Genomic DNA, 21,808 nt, shown 5'->3' on the forward strand with positions numbered 1-21,808 from the left:
TAAACCTAGTCTGCAAATAAATGGAAGTTTACAAACAGACTTTCGGACCGGCCGGGTCTGGTCGGTACTCGGTCACTCTGTTTATTATCACATAACCTCTACTATGGATCATTATTTTCAGGTTTTAGTCCAGAATTTCCTTGTTAGTCGCCATTTGCGTTCTCTACACCATTGTTCCCAACGCGTCTTCGATATTGAACTTTACATTCACAACACTCATATTTTGATTTCGGTCATTTGTCGGAGTAAATTGGACTGGCTCATTCAAATTGTAGCTTTTTAGACCTGACATAGGAAAAAAGGATTTCGTTTGACGGTAGAAAAATTATTCATTTGTTTTATTATTTCCTCCTTCTTCTTCTTTCCTTTCTATTTCGAAAGTATTAGTGTTGTAATATATAACATTAGCTTCATCAACATTTGCTTGCAGCATTATCCTTTTTATTCGGGGTCAATCGCAATGGACATCGTCAATATTATTATAGATTGGTAATATTATTCTTTTACGGTTTGAAGAGTTAGTGAGCCAGTGTACAGCCACGAGGAACATAACAACTCAGGTCCCAAGCTTGATGACGCATTTAAGACTATTTAAGGAATGATTACTATTTTTTACAGTACCCATTGTTAGCGGTGATCACCACTTGTCATCAGGTGATCCAGATGCTAGTGGGTATATCTATTATAGATATAAAAAAATGTACGGAGTGGAGAGTTAAAGCATTGAACATATAGACTACAATCATTCCGTTCAATTTCGATAGCGGTTTTTTAAAGAGGCTGCATTAGACATTATGAGAAAGGACCATTTCCGTATCAACCTAACATGCGCTGTAAACAGTTCTGACCTGATAACCTCAGTTAGTCGCGCTTGTTTACCGCACTAGTTTGATTGATAATGTGATTAACCACGATGTTATGCGACACAGGGGTTATCTTACATTACTAAGTGCATAATTGTATAATTCAAATAAAGTTCGTGCACATTCTGATTACTTTATAAGAAAGCAATTAAATTTTCTAAGACTAGTGTTTTAGTTTGTTTACATTTTATAAATATTAATATTCAATTTGAAGCAATGCTAAGCTTACTAAAATTACGTTCTACTATTTTTATTATTTTTTTATAAAATTGGACGAGCACATGGACCACCAGCCCGAAGACATTGGCGCCGTTCGAAATATTAACTATTCCTTACGACACCAATACCAATAACCAACCTTGGTAACTAAGGTGATATGTTCCTTGTATATTAAAATGGCTCACTCATCCTTTAAAATGCAACAGAACGATGCTAAGTTATATTGTTTGGCGGTAGAATATTTGATTAGAGGGTTGTTTTTGCCCAAAAAGGCAACAAATAAAAGTTAAGAGACAGGATGTAGGAAACTCTATTCAATCTTATGATGCAATTCTGTAAAATGATTACATACAAAAGGTTAAAGTTGATTGCTTCCATAAATTCGATTTGATTTTAATTTGTTATTAAGTCAATGAATAGAGAAAGTACCATTTCAATTGACTTGCCATCAAACCAAAAGATTCAACCAGAAATCGCTTTAGAATTAATATTTGCAGTGGCAAAGATAACGAGAATAGATCGACCCAATAAATGTAGTATGGACTACGGGCCGATGGAACTACATTGCGCAACGAGAGCACTCAAACACGGATGTGAATGCTAGTCAAGGGATCGTTGCACAATGCGCATACATTTAAATAAATTGTCTCTAGAGACGGGTATGATCATTGACAGCTTCCTATAGATGTTAATATTGCTTTTAAACTTTTTAGTAGGACATTTTATAAAGTGTTTGTTTTTTATTTTTTTTTTAACAGACAACGCTACGAGTCACTACTAACTTTAAACTCAAATAATGTTTTATTCGCTTTGTCTTCTGCTTTAAATAATTAACTAATAATCGACATTTTTAAATATTTTCTAATTAATAATTCAACCATGCGTTGATGTTTAATTCCTGTTAATTAGAACCTGTGCAGACTTGGCAAATCTTTACGTCGTCGTAGTGAAGCGCAAATGAGCCAATGGGAACAATACTGATACCGTGGTTGGCAGTACATCTGAAATGCCATAATTTGAATGTATGTCACACCAATTATTTCTTGCCAATATCAATTACCTATCAGCCTATCAGATCTTACATATTATATAAACACGTATCACATGAATACATACATTTCTATCTAAAATAAAATATATATTCAGCAAGGTCAAGTAAGTTATTAGTGTTATTATTTTGATCCACGTAATCGCAAATAATATAAATAACATTAAAATCAGAGAATATGACATCATAAGTAATATTGTTTTCATTCTTATCTAACAGTTATTTAAAGTAAACAATTCCAACGACTATTTATATAAGCCATAATAATACGAAACCAATTCATACTAAATTCCACTTATATAAATGTATGTAAATATTAAAATTAAAATTATCGATCGTAAAAATTGCATAAACGTCGAATGTGAAAGGAATGTCTTTGAAAATTATTAGGTAAGGTTTCAATTATACGCCATTTCAAGGTTAAAAAATATATAATAAAACAGCCAAGTTCATGTCAGGCCATACGTGTGTAAGCATGCAAATTGCACGAGACAGTGTTATTTACTATTAACTATCATGTCAGGACACAGCTACCTAGTTAATATATCCTGGGTTCAAATATTGCCTGGAGACGAGAATAGACAGTATAGGAGTTATTGCAAATATTCGTTGCCCAGGAAATATTGTATTTGACATTTGCGTATAATATCTCCCCTGCGCAGTGATCCAGCGCTTCAGTTTAGTTACAGTAGCTGAAATTCTGATAGTACGACATTGCTGTACTTAGCATAACATTATACAGCATAATTGTAGGATAACTGTGATGATGTTACCATATCCCTGAAACTAGTGATGTACCTTGTGTGTATGTGTCACGACAATGTTATTTTATATCAAGTTTAATAAAAATAAGAAACTCGTTAGAAATGTTGTTTACTAATATTAGAAATGCAATGCCTGTCTGTCTATCGGCCTCTCTGTTACTCTATCACTGCCAAACCATTGAATCAATTTGATGATTTTTTTTTATAAAGGAAACTTGAACTCCAAGGAATGAATACACTAATCATAGGTATAATTTTTTATGCGTAACACCTAACTACCAAATCCTAAAACGCGAGCAAATATACTTACTCGCAATAAGATTAGTTTTGTGGATGTTTCTTTTAATACTTGTAAAAAATAGACGGCCCAGAAGGAGCGAACATTGCTAGCGACGAACTAGATAAAGGACATGAATTCGATTGACATAGAATTCGCTATGGACCGTTAAGAAAAAGAAAATGATCGTTATTACATTCAATTACAAGGCAATAATTTATATTAAAAAAAAAGCTATCCGTACAAAGTATATTTCATCACGAGAAATATTTAAAAAAAAAAAAACAACAAGACCTAAGAAAATTCAACGATACGGAAACTGATACGTTTAAACCGAATCATGAATAAATTTGAACGCGGTTAATTAAACCGTGCAATGCTACAAATAAAGTTAATTGGTGAGAATGTCATTACGCAAACTTGATTAGATCGTGCAGCAGTAGGTACACGATTTGCCATTAGAACAGATTACGACTCGAAACACTACGCCTACTAGTCACAAACAATACAATATCGTTACATTCATCTAAACGATTTCCTGATAACCACAGATACACAACAGAAAGACGGAAATACGTACCGATGACCGAAAGATACATAACAAATGAAACTAATGATTAAAAAAAAAAATAATTAAAATGCTGTCGACCCTTTGAAAGTATCGTAATTTAATTGATTCCTTTTTTCTAAGTAAATAAATTCAGCTACGTAAATATATCAGGAAGTATATTATATTAAGCCGACTGGTTAAAGAAGAGCTTTTGTAAATCTTGGGAGTCTTATGTCTAATTATGAATTAGATTGACTGGGTATAATTACGAAGCATAATCAAAACAACTGTTAATAAAAAAGAAAATAATTACACCGACGACGTTTTAAAGTTTGACAACTATCGTATCGATGAAAATAAAACAATTTAATGCGATATTATGTTGCAAGTATATCACCATGAAACGATCCTTTTGTGATGGAAATCAACTCGGCTAGTTATTCATCAGTTCACTATCCAGAACAATGTTTATTACATTGAATGAGTTATATGTTCGTACAAAGACTGTTTGTTTACTTGTTTAGTTCACAGCTCCTTGTGAAGCAAATGCAGGTGCAGATATACCATTTCTTATAAAATTAAACTCAGTACATTATATTGTTATAATTGGAACGTTCTCGTTCGCAGTAAAAATAGAGTAATGTTTCACGTTTGTTGTCTGATATGAGCCCGAGGATTGAAGAGTTAACTTTGGTAGGGGGAAGTCAAGGTCGTCGAATCGGTCACATGCGAAACCTAGCGAGTGCAGGAAATAAACATCGTCTGCTCCTTCCTTCCTGTCATCGGTTTAACGCTTAGTCACAGCCGGTTATAATTTCAAAGCCAAGGTCTCGAACGTGATCAGCTGAATAGTTAAACAGGCGCTTTTTACTTTTTCATTTGTCTTTCTATTGTGTGTGTGTGTGTGTATCGCAGACTTTTGTGAGTATTAGCTTTAAAGATAAAAATGTTGTACGTATGTAAAATATATAATAAATTCTGCAGATACAAAACAATCTCAAAATATTGGTGGAAAAATACTGAACACGACTTGAATAAATTTTAGTGCGCGAATTGCAATTCGCAATTTTAAATAAAAGTAAAGCCCACAACGCACGTGACCACAATGTAGGTGAGAAAAGCGAAGTGTACGTCTATTTTTGGATTTGGCTCGTGGCCACTGCGCGCGCGCAATGCTATGTTAGTCAATAATCCGGCTGTCAAGAATTTTATATAACATAAAAGTTTGGCTATAAATGATAATCCCATTATAATTCGACACGCAGTTCACATGAACGGTGAAAAATTTGCAAAACAGCCTCGTATATTTTTCTTTTTAGAATATAAAATATATAAGGAGGCGGTTGTTGTAGGTCACGAACAGTTGCACAATTAATAAATCACTACGTCATGCGAGGCTGGTACGAGATGTGTTGATTGATGACAAAAGGCTAATTGTAGTAACCGATGCCAATATCGTTTTAAAGCCAACTTGTTATAAAGCACTTAAATAATCAGCAAAACTCGAACAATACGATAAAATTCCATTCATCGAGGCTCGAGAGGAACTAACGTTTTACAATGGCAAAACCGATACAATTACTGAATAGTTATCAATGTGATGTCACGACTATATCATTTTAAATAGAAACAATTTAATGAGTATGGATTTTATGAAACCATTTGACCTAAATAATTGATAATGTCCAAGATAACGAGCATTTATAACAAAGAAATGTTTGAACTGATATCTCGTAAGAAAATAAAATGTTAAAAATACATAATAATAAATTTAAATAATTCTCGAACAACAGATAAAAGACATTTTGAAGTAATTTTGAGTTTAATTTATAACATACGACAAATATATATTTAAAAAAAAAGAAACATTTAACCTAACTTAAGCAAATCTCGTATAAGTCATTGAAATCTTGCTGAAACTAAACGCGATACGTAGTCGGTCCGCGTAATTGGATTTAATATAATGACATTACAGAATGGAAGGCCCCGCAATTCTTTCTGAGTGATGTCGACTTATAAAATCGAGAGCCAGCTAAACATACGGATTAAGAAACTTACAATAATAAAGAAATCTAAAATAAAACAGACGCGATGTTCTAACAATATTTTAGTCTATTTAAAAGAAATAGCGTAAACAGATTTTTGTAATTCTAATGTAACATAAGGGCACTCAAGAGATAAGCAAAAAATATCACTTATCACGTTTTGAAAAACAAGTCACTCATCGTCTTGACCACATGAGTACATTTGGCAAATATATATATGTCTTTATTATAAAAAAATCAAGTCGATTAGTGTAAAAATAATCCAGTATCGTTCAAGCGTTTTTATTGACAACGAAAAACCTTGAATATACCACTATCGTTAAATGACAGTTAGATACGTGGCTAGGTCAAGGTGTGTAAGTCGTTGGCACCGCACCAGTTGAATTCGACTGACAAGTGATGCGAATCCGATACACATTGCAAAACTATGATCACTACAAATGACATTGACTTCTGTAGTAAGTCTTTGCATATCATCGTATTTGCAGAGCTTCGAAATTCGAACATGACTAACCAGGAAAATGTCAGGTACGAACATAAAATAATATCGCCAAGCGAAAAGATTTACTAAGAAACATTCTAGAACTAATATTGTAATAGAGATGTCACGAGACACGTGCCGAGTCACTTAACATAAATACCAGCTATCGGTTAATTTGGAAGCGTGCGAAATTAAATGACATCACTTAAGACATTTCGGTTGTTACCTTCAGTTGGATAAAGTCGGAAGTCCAAGAAATTATTTTACATTCACAAATTACGAACGGGAAGCCAAACAAATATTATGATGTCATCGATTTCTGCTAATGGAAGTGATATTTCGAGTTACATTCCTTCAGAGAAAACCGTAATCTTGGCGAGCTTCTCCCTCACCTCGGTGCAGCCACGTGGCCGGAGTCCTGCCGTTTGACTCATTCTCGGCATTTGTTTATACCAACGAAAAGATTTGTCACACGAATATCATCCAGTTACATCCGCTCAGGAGGAAAACGTGAAAATTTTCCTTTTCAATTATTATTTTGATTCTGACGGAAATTATCATGATGCCAAAAGAATTACGAATCGTCGTAAATATTATTTTCAAATTTTAAAAATAATGTCATTGTTGAATATACCCATAAAAAGTTAAAAGGGAATAAAATTACACTTTTTAATCAGTGTATTTTTAAATGTTAATTGATCAATTTCGTACTTTCCATTCGTTTTCAATGTGTAACATTGAAATTTTGTAATTAATCGTATTGAATATGTTATAAAGATGTAATCCTCAGATTTAAATATTAACCAATAGTATGTATTTTTTAAACTTTATTTTGATTAATGAACATAAACCTATTCTATATACCAACAGAAGGTGTACGTTGTGAAGGTGAACTAGCAAACACTGGATGTACTGCCAACTTTATATTTTTTAGTCGTTATTGTTAACATACTTATAATGATATACTTTACTTCAGAATTTTCCTGATTTTTAAATATTGATTTCATTAATAATAATTGTTATTTTATTTCCATGTCAATATATTGATATTGTAAATAAATTGTAATCAAAATATTAGAGAAAAAAGGATTGTATATATAACATGAATATGTACGTGTTTTTTATTCAAACAGAACAAAAACGGAAGGAAATGATTTGATATATTTAGATGACGTATAAGATCACCTGTTTCTATAGTATTGGTGTTTGCGCACTGAACCGAAGGTGAACTGGGTGGGTTGACGCCGTGCCAACAGCATGCGCAGAAATAATAACAAGAACATTTTGCATTCAACCGCTGAGAACATGCAAGACCAATGTTTATTTCATTTTTACGAAAGAAAATTTGGACTACTTATTTTTGAATAAAGAAATTGTTTTTTTTTTTCTGACAGCAATCTTAATGTTAGGTCACCCTTACGAAAGAAATGATTTTTGTTTATACTTTTTATAGTATACAAACATCTAACGTGTATGAACGGTCCTTAGATGTATTATTATCGTAGTATAGACAAATCTACGAAAAAAAAACTGATATTTAGATAGGCGAAGTGGCAAATAGCCTGGTGTACATGGTAAGAAATTTAATCGATTCTTGCACCGCCAATGCGCCACCAACCTTAGGAAATCTTCGTTTTCTGCTTGGCGGTAGAATATATGATGAGTGGGTAGTACCTATCCAGGCGGGCTTGCACAAAGCCCTATCGCCTACTTAGATTATATTTTTCCTATGTATTCTTGACCGATTTAATTCACAACGGCCATTCTAAAATGAGACCAGCCAACTGCGCAGGATATTGTATTTCACTAGTGTGCGAAAACCCAGGTGCACTCTACTACCTCGGTCTTGTAATCTGATGGGACGGCAAATTCCACACGACCGGCAAGAGTTCGGGCGCGAGACCAACGTCTTTATGTATCACGGTCTAACTGAACACGATAGGTACTAAGGATTTCTCGAAAAAAAAAAAAATGTTTTTATTGGCCCGACCTAAGATTTGAACATAGGACCTAAGGATTTGATATATCTGTTTATTATATAGGTATACAAATCCCAGAAGTTCCAAAGAGGCGTAACCTGCACGCCTCCTTGAGACTCATTTCATAACAATCGGTTGTGAGGATCCAGTTGAGGCTACCAACGTACAGAGTTATTATGGCATTTATAATATTAGGCTAATAACTGAACAAACGAAGTCTTTGCTCATTATGTAAATTACATGTTTGAAAAAACAAAGCAACACAAACAATAACAAATCATTTCATTATGAATAGACTGTAATTAAACACTAATGAATTAATTAATATAATACTAAAGAATATTCTGTTCTGTAGTGAAATATATTATAATGAAACAAATTATTCAAATGAATGTTATTCAACAATGTACGTAAATAAATCTAACAATTTTATCGAACCGTCGACAGCTTTAGGTATTTCTACAGAACTGTTTACAGCGAAAAGCATAGAAAATGTCGCAACATTGAAAAAACAATAGATGTAAAGAAGTGGCAATTTTCATTACCAGCTGCTGTGTAATCGTCGGCCCATTGTTATCCGGAGCTAATTGAGATGCGAGAGACGCTCCGATTGATGCGCGCGCGCACGTTGATGTCGAACGCAAGGACTTATCGACTTACTCGCCCAAACGTATCCTAACAGTGGATTTTGCTACTATGAGTCATTATTAACAAATATGATTTTTTTTTTTATGAATAATATAATATTGTAATAATTTATAATAAATATATTCTTTTGTTTTACAGTCATGAGAATTTTTCTTTGTCTCACTGAATCTTTTTTTTTTTTTATTTAAGCAATCGTTTTTTTATTTTATAAATTAGTCATATTCACATTTAGAGACACTTGAAGCTTAAATAAATACTTATTTTTCGGTTTGCGATCGTTCGACGCCTATTTAAGGTATAATTTCTTTTTAAATTGGCAGTCACGTAGTCATCAAGGACTTTGCGTAAGTAATTCAAACAAAAGCCCTGGACTAGTGGTGCAAACAGGTTATACGATTACCTTTAAAATGACCCAAAGTAGATAAATGACAGAGTTTCGCTACAACGTGTTTGAGTGATTGATGTTTTTGCAAAATTTCTTATCGACAAAGATCACCTGAATGGAAAAACGACCTTCGTGTGACTACGACATAAACGTCACCTTCTTATCAGGGGGCGCGATGTCGTAAACATTTGAGTGACGTCGATCGAAGTTAATTCACGTGACCTTCGAAAAATACTTATTTAAAGTAGGTTTTATTGAGTACTTCCATCCAAGTCACTTACAATTGCAGAGCGTCATAGTATTAGTACTCATATAAATACTTTTGTAGGGACAAATTTTACGTCAACCTAACAAGAGTTCTTAAGATTTTTTATGGCGAATGCATTTACTGTAAGAAATGAGATTACTGACCTGCGTAACCATGTCCCAGTAGAATCCATCGAGCATGGATTTGCCATGTTGATGCTGTCGACAAAGAGCCGGCCAAAGGGAGGCGCGAATCGGGCTGTTGATCGGCCAGGAGTTCTCCCTGATGAGTAGCTTAAGTTCACGTTTGCGGCCCTGCTGGAGAATAGGTTGAAGTTCCTCGAAGGTCTTGAGTGGTGCTTTTTTGCCTGCGAATAACGGGGAAGGTAAGCACTGCGTCCAGATTGCTGTGGAATCGGTCGGAGCGAGAGATTCGGCGCTTTGCGCGCGAAACGCGGCCGGTTCTATATACATCGCGGAGGCGCGGGGCACATGCTTTCGGTGCGCGCGCGCCTGCGGCACTGCCGGCCGCAAGCTCCGTCAGCCTCCGGAAAATACGATAGCGCGCCCCGACGGTGTTACACTTGACGAGTGTTTATCTGACCGTATGAATGCCGCCGCGGTCGATTAGACCGCAATGGAAAATTATCTAAATTTTAAGTAAGCATATCGATATTCAGCGTAGGTTACGTCAGGTTATATCGTCATTAAAAACCTTAACGCAATCTGTATTCATAAAAATGAATGTAAGTATGTTTGTCCTCTATGCGTTTCTAAACCATTAAACCCATTGTAATGATACATCTGCGTATGCTCAACAAGTTTCCTGATAGCTGGTATATTTATAACAGCGTAAGTTAAATTATAACAAATCGTTGATCTCACGTTTCAATACTGAACAAAATAATTTAGAATTAAAGTAATTGAACACACAATATAATTATTATTCGATTATATGCATATAAACAGGTAAATAAGACAGGTTATAAGAACCATGTGAATTTATAAAAATAGACATCAGAATATAGCAAAACGAACAACAAGTTTTGGAGAAAAGCCAAAGTACTAGTAGCGAGTCATGCAGATTTATTCAAGAAACAATTATAACAATAGTGTAGTTTCAGAATTTAATTTATTTTATAAATAAACGTAAATCATTCACTGCCTACGTCGGAACAGTGAATAACGATAATTCGTATGCATCCTCACACCCTTATTCAAAGCCTTACGTACACATATACATTAAAACGATGACCCTTTTCAAATTCAACGAGATACTCAAACCCAAAACTAACCAAAATTATTTTAGTTTTATTACATATACAAAGTTTTCGTTTCGGTTCTCATTTCGCGATGTAAATAATTTAATATGTTTTATTATTATTAATACTTAAACTAAAACGACTGCTAATGAGTCATACCGCCCTTGATACCACCAGTTAAGTAATTAGTAACAATTCTTGTTAATGTAAGTATTACTTATTACGAAAGACAACTGTCATTCGACATTTACCTACTCGTAGTTTCGTATCATGGTTGTGTGTATTGTTCATTATATTTATAGGTAGTAAAGAAGTCCCAAGTAAACCTTTAGAGTTCTAGCGCTAAGAGCTTTCTTGGGACGTAATTAAGAGAATGGTTTTTTTTCAATAAGCACCCGAAATTACTCTATCGAACAATCTCAGCAGGATCTGTAAAGCGATTGCCAATAGTTGTGTATCCAAAAGGAAAATAATAGAAAGTTGTACATGTATTCATTAGAGTTATTGTGAAGTGCAGTAAATCAATAGTCAAGTCATGACGTAATTTATTTTAATTTTTCCTCACAGCTCGACTGTTTAACGTTTTTGTGAATTATGAGAGGTCTATAGACCAAATGTCAAAATAGGTCTAATTCTATATTAATAATATAACTACAAAAATAAATTTGTCTGTCTGTTACACTTTTACGGGGAAACTACTGAAGAAATATTGATGAATTCGGAACGAAGTAAGATGGAACCCCAAAGAAGTACATAGGCTAGGTTATTGAAGTATTTTTGTCACAGCTGAAATTCTATTTCTGCGGAATCCGCTAGTATTTTACATAATATATTGACTATTTGTCGATAGCTAAAATTTATCTACCTTATCTGACACGGAACAATTTCAGGCGACATTTTCTTTAACGACTATAATGTAGCAGCCAATTAATTTACTTCTCTCAAATACCTACTCTTAGGAAAACTCAATAGTGTTTGAAACCCGCGATCATCAGAAAATCCACGTATTATATATTCAATAGGCTATCTTGGCTCTCGAAACCAAGAATTGAATTGAACATAACATAAATAGGTAAGATTATTGGGAACTACATAGCTCAACGATGCTCTCATAGACAAACATTAATGCGTTATATTGCTGTGGTCCGGTGCGAAGGGTGCGCGTGAACCATCGTTATAATAGTACCTTAGTACCATAGTACCTCAACATGTAATTTTAGAACACATTGGTATAAGATTTGACATATTTTTTAATATATAGATAGGCGGTAATAGGCCTAGGCCTGGGTATAAGACATCTTAATCATTCCTTACATCGCTAAACAACAGCTAAGATGTTATATCAATTATGCCTGTAGTTACACAGGCTCGCTCACCCTACAAACCAGAACACATTAATACTAAGTTTTGCTGCTTAGCCGTAGAACATCTGATTAGTGGGTGTTACCTAACCATACGGGAATGTACAAAACCCTACCACCAAGTAAATAAGGAATGGTGTACTACATTAAAAATTAAGGAACGATCTTATAATACTTCCAATATAAAAATACACACTTTCAAACCCTCAACCTTCGATTAAAGATACTCATCGATAAATTTAACATACATTAGAAAATAATTTTAATTGTAATCGAACGAAACGGGTCTCTTTTACATCCCACGTTGTTTAAGTGTTAAGTGGCACCGCAACTGATAACGCGAGGTTATCACGCTGCAGTCTCGGTACGATTAGTTAAATTTAAACTTCTCTTTGTTTATTTATCATTAGATTCACGATTTATTTGGAAGCGTTGTCGTTTTGTGATTACTTAGCACAATGAGTTTTTAATCGCACAACAAATATATATATATATATATATATATATATATATATATATATATATATATATATATATAAGTTATAATATTCTGCGTACACGGATTGTTTTAATAATCTACTAATGTTATTGGAAATTATATAAAAGGTTTCTAATATAGTAACTTCAATTCAAAATAAGTAACGAGCGAGTCGTACCGGTTAATTGTTTCCAAAAAATACAAAAGACATTATTTAAACTATTATAATTGTGTATTTATTATTCGACCATTTAATATTTAGAATACTCTATCTGCATCTTAATTGCACTATTTGACCTTTACTTTTTTATAAATATTTGGATATTAATCCAATAATTTTAAGAACTTCCAATTATTTCGAACATTTTTTTTTTATCTTTTGTTATACCCTCTTTATCAAATACGTTTGGCATGTAACTTATTTACTAAACTCTTCAAAGTGAATTTTGTTTTGTGACAATTTTCGATTGTAAAGATCTCAAATCTAGTATAAACACTACTTTTTATCTAATTAATAAAATTTTAAAAATACATCTCCTACTGGCGTTTAATAGGATGAAAATTTGTATGGTTCGTCATTTTTGATTCGAAATATGCAAATGGGTATTTAGGCTTATGTTAATGAGTAAAGAACATATAACAGCTTTTTCAAAAATGTATCAACCAAACGAGTGAAATCGGAGATGAACAGAAGTTTGAATATGAGTGCAGATTATTTCAGTCGTGATTTAGATACAATTGCAAGATTTTTTTCCACTCGAATCAACTTTTTACAAAATCACGGACCGATTGAGTACATTTAATTCTCCAGACCTTTTAACAACATATAAATAGCCCTTATTATTTTTATCAAATACCAGGCATGTTTGTTTGAAACTGACAAGTTTTAAAATTGTAAAATTAAAATATTCATTATGCAAGTACGCTCATATAGGCACATTTAAATAGTCATGTGTAACTGTAGTACGAGCAGCCCTGCGACGTGTGTATGTTTATGCTGCACAATTAATATATTTTTGGTAATGCAATTAAGTTAACTTTTTTAACGAGCTCTGTATAAATATAATTAAAGAGCATTAATTGGCGAATTAAGTTTATATAGTACACATTGTAATCTATACATATATAAAGTGCACCTAAAAATAGATATACAAGTGCTATCAATATATTTCAACGAAAAGAAAGCAAGAGTCGAATTCATCGTAGTTCATTTTAATAAATGAAAAAAACAAAACGTATTTTCGTTGCGTTTGACTTAGTAAATAAAATAATTTGAAGTCTCAAACACGTTTGTATTTAACTCATAACAATTATGTTAATTGCTTCGTTAATTATAGTCGAAGCATATGTTTGCATAGCGATTAACTAAATAAAATTATAATATCAACAATTCAAAAGAAAATACCTTATCCTAGTCGAGGTGTCCCAGTGGTTAGAACACCTCAATCTTAACTGAATATTACGGATTCAAATAAAATTCTATTACATATGTATCACCAACTCGCAATCAAACAACGTATTAAAAGTCTTAGTCTTTAATTAGGTCTTTAGGTAATGGGATAGTTACTGGATGTTACATAACATTTACAACTTGCTATTGCTTCCGAAATGGTAGTATTAAAATATTGACGATTCAAAAAAAATTCAATATTAAGCTGACAACTAAAAAACCATTGGATTTGTAACATAGAGTGATCGAATTACAATACCAGGGACATTTTGTTTTTTAAGATTACTTTAATATATTTTTGAAGGGTACATTAGTGTTTTCATTTTCCCCTTCAATAAAGCGAAAAGTTGAAGACGTATTGTAGTCTGTAGTAGTGAATACGAAAATAATCCAAAATCGAACATTTGACTTTCGCGTAAGTACGCGATATCGTATACCGCTGAGTTATTGATGCCAACCAAACAACCTTGGTAACGAAGATGTTGTCCCTTGTGCTTGTTGTTTCACTCGCCCACTACCCTTCAAGCCGAAATTCAAAAATGCTAAGTATTGCTGATTGACAGTAAAATGTGTATGTTAAGTTGGTGCAATCTACTAAGTTTGCACAAAGCCCTACCACCAAGTGAATAAGTGAATTACGATGTGCGATAAAATCGCACTGACAGAAAAGAGATAAAATTTTGAGTGATTAGCATTCGACGTCCTTTTACTTTGATGGTAAAAGATATTACATGAACACTCCAGGATTGTTCTATATACGACCGCGATCTTCGATATCCGTCTGTGGCTTTACGAATTATGCACTCCCAAAACCGCAAGAATTCAACGTCACCATACCGATGCATAATTAACATGGACATCCGTCGAACATACCATATTATGTTGATAATATATATAGAGATATATTATATACATTATTATGTAGATAATATATATAGAGATAAACTAGCTATCCGCCCCGACATCATTCACGTAAAATACTTATAATAAAGTTATCTTTCCCCTTTAAAGTTAATATTTCTAAAACTCCTTTCTTATTGAACGTCTACGTCATGAAATTTTCACGTAAATCGGAACTATAGTTTCGGAAATTTCGTGATGAGTGGTCTTTTGTTACTAATACGTTGAATCGTTATATTAAATATATACTATTCACGTATGACGATGAGGACATTCAGTCAAAGTCAAAGTCAAAAATCTTTATTCAATATAGAAGTGTTTACACTTGCTTATTCATAGTCAAAAACCTACCACCGGTTCGAAATTTAGCACCTCGGACCTGAGAAGAACCGGCGAAAGAAACTCAGTGGGATATATATATTTTTTCCATTTTGCATGTACAATAATAATTATATTTTAGTTATTTGAAACATAGCAGTCATTCTCAAGGAATACTACCGAGCAGGATTCCTTCACATTAATTATACGATGAAACAGGAAATCCGAAGCGACCTAAAAAACATCAGCCACTGCCAACTCTTAGAAACGTTTTCAATGAAAATCGCAATTTTTTATTTTAGTCTAGCCTTGAACTTAGAACTTCGGGAGCTTTATAAAATACCCAATAAACCAACGGGACAATTAGTCACGTCACGTTCCACGTAACCACTGTGTTTTATCTTAAGATGTATTAGCGTATTCGTTATAATTTTTACTATCATTATGACGACACAGAATATTTATTTTTATTCAGTTAACATGTCTATTCGAACTATGTTCTACATATATATCTACGTCTTAACATATATATAATAAACTTCACTAAAATAGGTCTTGATCCTTAAATATTATGAATATAATATAGTTCATATAATACTATTAAATTATGATGTAGACTCTTCATAGCTTAAACCATAAATCAGCATGGTTGACTCATACAGTGGAATATTACACATAATTGTGCAATTATTTTCATTTCGAAAATATCAAGATATTATATCAAAAAGCTATGTCTTTATTTATTATAAATACAATACATAACAATTTGAAAAATAACTTTATTTATTGACATAACATAATAATAATAATTGTCCAAATTTGTATAGCTTCAGTGACTATTTTTAATATATTTCATATTTTCATACAATATTCAATTAAAAAAAGCGATTCGATACGAACAATATAATTTATTATAATACATATAAATAATTGCATATCATAATGGCATTAAAGCTGGCCAACATCAGTCCGACATCTAACGATGCCGATCTCAAATGTTTTGAATGTAATGCAATTTATATTGACAACATTATTGCGATGCACATTAAAGCATATCTATTGAGAGATGTCACTGGCTTCTCGTACGACTATCTTTGTTTTGATTTATATATATTAATACAAGAGATGCAGTGGTATTCTATAAGGAGCCAGTATCTCACTTGTGAAATATTGGAAAACATTGATACACTAATTAGATGCGAGTATCCTTTGTGTGGTATAATTATTATCCCATCAAAAACATAAATGTAAAAATGAGAGCCAAGTCCAATATTATTATATATACCTTGGTTGTGTATTTCAACGACAAAAGAAGTGAGATCTAAATGGGTGCCAAGTACAATGGTCCTTCCTGAAATTTATTTATAACTACATAAAATATCATTTCTTCTTATAACTTATGATAATACATTGTTACCTAAAGTCTGTATTATGCATTTATGATATTAGTTTCTATGTCTAGTATAACATTACACGATCGTATTCAAAGGTATATTTCTTGATTGTTCTCACAGAATAACTCCACTGTTCGCAATTTCGTTCGAATGAACTTTGGACATGAAAATAGAATTGAGTGACATGTGCGTCATAGTGAGACAGGCGATATCTTATTAACGTTCCTTTGGACTCCGCGACGGTAAAAACGCGCAAGTGTCAAAGACTAGAGAAGTCAAGTTGGTTCTAAAACATACATTAACAGATACCTATACAATTACATTTATAAATTTTGACGTCACGATCGTTGAGCATGTCTGCAAGTGCGTAAATATATCTAATTAATTATAAATAAAAAAAATGTCGTGTTTTCCATAGCGAAAAATATATAATTTATCGTTTAGCTTTTAGAACGCCGCTTTAAAATGAAAAACTATATCTTGGAAATCTTCCTTGTTCTTAAAATATTTAAATGTATCCGGCTCAACTTTTCCGGCTACAAGATACTTTATACGAGATTATTATTAATTTACCAAAAATAAACCAAATCTTTAAACGTAACGTGCAAAGATTTATTAAGACATGATTCACTTCGATTGGTCCTAATGAATTCGCACACAATATATTTCGGTAAAACAATGGAGGAAATCCAGCGCGTCCAAATATACTTCAGGGACATTTCAATGTACCAAAATGATAATTTAAAAAAAAATACCTATTATTTTACACAAAATTTAAAAGTATCTCCTTATTTGATTTGCAGTCGCAAGCTGGCTGAGCCAACCAAACATTTTTCGTCACCCTTTTTTTACTTTAAATTGGTATTTTTAATTGGATGGAATATGGTCACCACCTTAGCCTCTTATTTCGTTAATGCACCACCGAGGTAATGGGATTTGAAAATTTGATGAGTGCGTAGAACCCAACCAAACGGCCAAAGCCTTTTACCACAAAAAATAATAATTTTAATTTCAAAAAAACATGTTATACCTATTCGAGCTTGAAGGTGCTAATGCTATATATAAATGATGCAAATCCTGAGACAAAACGTACACAAAACGAACACCTATTTCAAATAAAATTATTGTTTTTTTTGACAAATAGTTCTCATCACTACCATCGCCGTTTTTATCATTTAGTTTCTAGCTTCTCCAAGACACTTTTTACTGCAAGGCGACGTTAGACTTAAACGATTTCTCATACATATTAAGACTATAAATTATGACTTGAAATATTTAATCTATTGCAGCTTAGTTGTACCTTGTAAATACATATAATAATGCAGACTACTTTCTTAGGATTCCGTATACAATAAGTTAGTACTAGTACACCTTTATTGAGAAATAGTATAAGCAGCAGTACCTACGATTCTATAAGAATTCACTTTTTATCTCACTTGTAAAATGTTGACAACTGTCTTATTATGGTAATACACCATTTTGATGCGTTTTGATAGTCAATGTCACATTCTGGAATTACACGTTCGTGTTCTGCGGTGAGTTCGAAGTTTTCCTAACAGAATACCTCTACATGCCTGAGTCGAGCGTCCGGATCGGAGAACCGCGTCATGGAACCGCTCGAATTTTAGCGTATGCCCTTAACGTATCGTGTGACAATCGCTTGTTTGTAGGTAAATGCATGCAGAGAGGCTTACTCTATTTGAAAATAAGCTGTTATATCCGTTATTATAAACACAAATAGCATGAAAGTTGTAGCCCAGATTGATCTCGTGATTTCCCATTAAAAGTCACGAGTAATTTTAGACCCACATCTTCTAAATAGCACAATTCCATTATTCGGAATAATATTGATCGCGTAACCGTAATAATATTAAATATTGATACAACAGTCAGCTTCGGCGCGAAGAAGGAAAAATCGGGCAGAATTTTCCTTATTGAATCTTAATTCAATTCCCTGAAAAAAAACCAAAGAAGGTATGACTAAAGAATCTAAATGGCAATATAAATTTCCTTTCGTAATTAGATTTATCAAGGAATGAGTTCGCTTCCGTACCTAAGGACGGCTTTTTAAGCTTTAGTTGCAAATGCCGCGCACTCATTGCGTTAACAGAAAGATTTATACATGATAAATACGGATCCCTAAAATTCTAGAATCTTGTTGTCATGAGCGTGTAAACACGATACACATTCAATGTTTGCAATGATAAGATTACAGATATGCTAAAGTAAGGGAATTCAAATATTAGTATACACACGTACAAATGTTTCGATAAAACGTGAATTTATTTGAAAACTTTACATGCCTTTTTCTATGTACAGTCCGATAGATAATAATTGAAAAAAAAAGGTTTTAATTGATCTCTGGATTAAAACGAATAAAATTTAAAAATACAGATTATTTTGTCTCCTGCTATAAACGTGAGTACAAAACTATGTTAAGACTATCATCGAGATCAAGATGTTCTCGAAAACGAGTACGCTTAAGCTACTTTTTATAGGGGTTCTAATTCAGGTAGTAACCAGTGACCAGTACGAATATTTTCATCAAATAACATCAACAGATGCATAATTGATGGCATGATCATTTATGTTACATGTAGGCGTAAAGGCAAATGATGGTAAGAGGCCACCACCGCCCATATATATGGTTGATGTAAGTAATATTAATTATTTCCTACTTCGCCAATTCGCCACCAACCTTGGGAAGTGAGATGTTATGTCCCTTGCGCCTGTAGTTACATTAGTTCATTCACCCTTAAAACCTAAACATAACTATACTAAGTATTTGCATATGTATCACCTACCCGAGCAGGCTTGCACAGTGCTTCCTACCGAATTTATATATAGTGGTTTAATTATATACGGCTAGCTTATTAATGTAAAATATATATATTAGGCTCGACCGATATCACATCCAGCAGACACAAAAGTAGTAAAATTTATATTTATTAATTAATATTCGAAAAAAATTTTTTTTTTAAGAAACATCAATGCTTTAATTAATTGAATCAAATTATTCAGTGATTTTCTTTCAATTTATAAAATGTCGTTTTGTTCAACTTATGAAAATTTACTCCTTTATTACTATAATTATGTTGAACAAAAACAATTTATATTTACCAGTGGTAGGGCTTTATGAAGGCTGGGAAGGTACCACTTTCTCGTCATTACCTTTAAGTTCTACTCTTAAGGTTAAAACATCTTTAGGTTCTATATCGTCTATGAACACAAAAACGCTGAACCTGTACCTTATTCTTAATTAGTCTTAACGAATTCTAGAAGAAACAATAGAATTATTAATACCTTGCTTCTATTATTTTATAAAGTAAATTATATTGATATCCAGTAAATGGCATAAAAACTGCCACACGGCGCCTGTACAAGGTGCGTTAAATCCAGTTTCATTGTCAATAAATAATTTATCGCCCACAATCCACGTTAACTGCTCTTTGTTCGTTAATCTTCATAATTTTATGATTGTAATACGGCTCTCGTTAAACACAGTGTCAAGAATAAATTTCTTTAGTCTAAAATAATGTCTCGTAACAACTTTTTAAAAACCAAAATGAGTCATAGTGTTACAGTCATAATCTAGACTATATTTAACATATATAAACACAAAAGATTGCCTGTTTGTTTGATAGCGCGGGTGTCACCGCGCGGAAAAGCTAGTTGTGATGTGATCAATTTTATTTATTTATTTTGTTGAGAGGCACTTCACGTCTCATAGTGATACGCATTTTACATACTCACACGCTTAAAACAAACTGAGTAAAATTCGCCTGTGTTTTAATACTCAAATATATCTTTTCAACATAGAAGGATGACACTTGAATTGATCTAAAAATTCTACCACCGGTTCGAAAAGAAACACCTCAGACCAGAGAAGAACCCGCGAAAGAAACAGAACCGGTTTTTTCATTGTTAGATATGTATGTGTGATTACAATGATAAATTATTTACTAAGTTTTGAAACCACCCGGAGGCGATCGTTGCATACCCAAGGACAGCTATCATCTTTGAAATAGTTGTTGTTATTATAATGGACACAAAAATACTTAATTTCGGTTCCCCATTAAAACCGAGAAGCTATCTGGAAACCGGCTGTCATGGTGTGGGCAAGTTATGCAGAGGCATTCCTCTGATTTGAGGCACCATGTTGTGAGAAAGGTTTTGAAAATGGATGTGGATGAATATAGAGGTAGGGGACGACCAAAGAAACGATGGATGGATTGTGTGAAAGACGATATGGTTAGAAATAACGTTACTTGTCAGATGACGTCCAACAGAGAAGTATGGAAGAAGAAGACATGCTGCGCCGACACCAAGTGAAATTGGCATAAGGACAGGAGGATGATGATGATGATGATATTTGTATAACCAATCAGGTTCATTATAATGTATGCCAGTGATATGACAAGTTAAATTCTACGATTGGCAACTGACCATAATCATTGATCATTGAAGAAGCAATGAATGCCAATGTCTAAAACCGGCCAAGGAGTGTACCTATTTAATCAAATTGGCTTGACTTAATTCAAAATGTAATTGGACTTTAATTGTTTTTATGGATCATTTAACAATAACATTTGAAAAATTACCAAGCAATATAAATGTTCCATTTTATTACATTTTTTGCATACAATTTTTCCAATAAAAAGTACAGATAGTAATAATTACTTTCGTGTAATGTATATAATTAAATATTTAACCATTTTTAATCCCGTTTACATGAAAGATAAAACATATAAATAAAATTTTACGCCTTTTTATTTTAAATAAAAAAATTAATAGTATTTTTTATAAAGTAGCACATATAATAAAGATTATGTGTTATTAAATTGAATATAAAACAATAATTTTATTTTTTAATAATTATTATTATAAATTTATCAAAGTGAATTAAAATAAATATTTTCTTCCGTAATCTACAATAAAACATTAATCAACTCTGGAATAAAAATAATAAAAGAAAATTAAAAAAAAGGCCGCAATCTATCGCCGATGTGATGAATTAGATGATTAGTCTCGTTTTTAATTAGTTTTTATGCTTGAAATTTGGCAGACACTTGGGTATAGACGTGTGCAGGGACGCCAAATTAATTATATAGTTGTTAAAAGTTAAAAGAAGTTCAATTCT

General features: G+C 32.7%; 1 protein-coding gene across 8 annotated transcripts in view; it reads right to left on the reverse strand.

Moving 5' to 3' along the window:
• Nucleotides 1–21,808, reverse strand: part of LOC125077215 (GTPase-activating protein skywalker) — a 77,569-nt gene that overhangs the window by 47,676 nt on the left and 8,085 nt on the right. For all 8 annotated transcript variants that reach the window (XM_047689077.1, XM_047689083.1, XM_047689078.1 and 5 more), the window contains exon 3: nucleotides 9,671–9,873. In XM_047689077.1, the coding sequence (XP_047545033.1) occupies nucleotides 9,671–9,873 (203 nt within the window). The remainder of the gene's footprint in view (nucleotides 1–9,670; nucleotides 9,874–21,808) is intronic.

The sequence above is a fragment of the Vanessa atalanta genome, chromosome 3 (assembly GCF_905147765.1).
Source record: "Vanessa atalanta chromosome 3, ilVanAtal1.2, whole genome shotgun sequence".
NCBI classification, from domain to species: Eukaryota; Metazoa; Arthropoda; class Insecta; order Lepidoptera; family Nymphalidae; genus Vanessa; species Vanessa atalanta.